Source organism: Propithecus coquereli, unplaced genomic scaffold (assembly GCF_000956105.1).
Source record: "Propithecus coquereli isolate 6110/MARCELLA unplaced genomic scaffold, Pcoq_1.0 Scaffold377, whole genome shotgun sequence".
Lineage (NCBI taxonomy): Eukaryota > Metazoa > Chordata > Mammalia > Primates > Indriidae > Propithecus > Propithecus coquereli.
This window is the reverse complement of record NW_012149474.1, coordinates 472553-474591: the sequence shown is the minus strand read 5'-3', so window position 1 is coordinate 474591 and position 2039 is coordinate 472553. Positions and strand designations below refer to the sequence as shown.

The 2039-nt window shown below is 61.1% G+C and overlaps 1 protein-coding gene across 1 annotated transcript in view; it reads left to right on the top strand.

Moving 5' to 3' along the window:
• Window positions 1–2039, top strand: part of LOC105816498 (mucin-5B-like) — a 64945-nt gene that overhangs the window by 50439 nt on the left and 12467 nt on the right. Inside the window, exons 41-43 of the mRNA XM_012651929.1 lie at window positions 4–296; window positions 338–1146; window positions 1334–2035. Of these exons, the coding sequence (XP_012507383.1) occupies window positions 4–296; window positions 338–1146; window positions 1334–2035 (1804 nt within the window). The remainder of the gene's footprint in view (window positions 1–3; window positions 297–337; window positions 1147–1333; window positions 2036–2039) is intronic.

Sequence of the window (2039 nt, the reverse complement as noted above, 5' to 3'; positions counted from 1 at the left end):
TCCACAGCTACCACCTCCTTAGCCACAACCTCCTCAGGCACTACCTACACAAGAACCACCTCCCCAGTCACGACCTCCACGGGCACAACCTCGACAGGAACCACCTCCACAGCTACCACATCCACAGGCACAACCTCCATAGGCCCAACTTCCACAGGAACTACCACCCTGGCCACCACCTCCCTGGGCACAATCTCCACAGGAACGACCTCCACAGCTACCACCTCCATGGGCACAACCTCCATAGGCACCACTTCCACAGGAACCACCAACCCGGCCACCACCTCCCTGGGCACAACCTCCACAGGAATCACCTCCACAGGAACCACCTCCCCAGTCACCACCTCTACGGGCACAACCTCCACAGCACCACCTCCACGGGCACAACCTCCATAGGCACAACCTCCACAGGAACCACCTCCGCAGCCACCACCTCCATGGGCACAACCTCCCCAGTCACCACCTCCACAGCTACCACCTCCTTGGCCACAACCTCCTCAGGCACTACCTCCACAGGAACCACCTCCATGGGCACAACCTCCATAGGCACAACTTCCACAGGAACCACCACCCCGGCCACCACCTCCCTGGGCACAACCTCCACAGGAATAACCTCCACAGGAACCACCTCCCCAGTCACCACCTCTACGGGCACAACCTCCACAGGAACCACCTCCCCAAACACCACCTTCACGGGCACAACCTCCACAGGAACCACCTCCACAGTCACCACCTCCATGGGCACAACTTCCACAGGAACCACCTCCCCAGTCACCACCTCCATGGGCACAACTTCCACAGGAACCACCTCCCCAGTCACCACCTCCACGGGCAAAACCTCCACAGGAACCACCTCCCCAGTCACCACCACCACAGGCACAACCCCCATAGGCACAACCTCCACAGGAACCACCTCCCCGGTCACCACCTATATGGGCACAACCTCCACAGCAACCACCTCCCCAGTCACCACCTCCACGGGCACAACCTCCACAGGAACGACATCTACAGCTACCACCTCCACGGGCACAACCTTCATAGGCACAACTTCCACAGGAACCACCTCCACGGCCACCACGTCCACGGGGACAACCTCCACAGGAACGAAATCTACAGCTACCACCTCCCTGGCCACCACCTCCACGGGCACAAGGCACAACCTCCACAGGAATCACCTCCCCAGTCTCCACCTCCACGGGCACAACCTCCATAGGCACAACTGCCCCAGGAACCACCTCCCCGGCCACCACCTCCATGGGAACAACCTCCATAGGCACAACCTCCACAGGAACCACCTCCCCAGTCACGACCTCCCCGGGCACAACCTCCACAGGAACCACCGCCCCAGTCACCACCTCCACGGGCAAAACCTCCACAGGAACCACCTCCCCAGTAACCACCTCCACGGGTACAACCCCCATAGGCACAACCTCCACAGGAACCACCTCCCCGGTCACCACCTCTATGGGCACAACCCCCACAGGAACCACCTCCACAGCTACCACCTCCACGGGCACAACCTCCACAGGAACCACGTCCCCAGTCACCACCTCCACGGGCACAACCTCCACAGGAACCACCTCCCCAGTCACCACCTCCACGGGCACAACCTCCACAGGAACCACCTCCCCAGTCACCACTTCCACGGGCAAAACCTCCACAGGAACTACCTCCCCAGTCCCCACCACCACGGGCACAACCCCCATAGGCACAACCTCCACAGGTACCACCTCCCCAGTCACCACCTCCACAGGCACAACCACCACAGGAACGACCTCTACATCTACCACCACCTTAGCCACAACCTCCCCAGTCACCAGCTCCACAGCTACCACCTCCTTAGCCACAACCTCCTCAGGCACTACCTCCACAGGAACCACCTCCCCGGCCACCTCCACAGCTACCACCTCCATGGTCACAACCTCCATAGGCACAACCTCCATAGGAACCAGCTCCCTGGCCACCACCTCCACAGGCACAACCTCCCCAGTCACCACCTCCACAGCTACCACCTCCTTAGCCACAACCTCCTCAGGCAC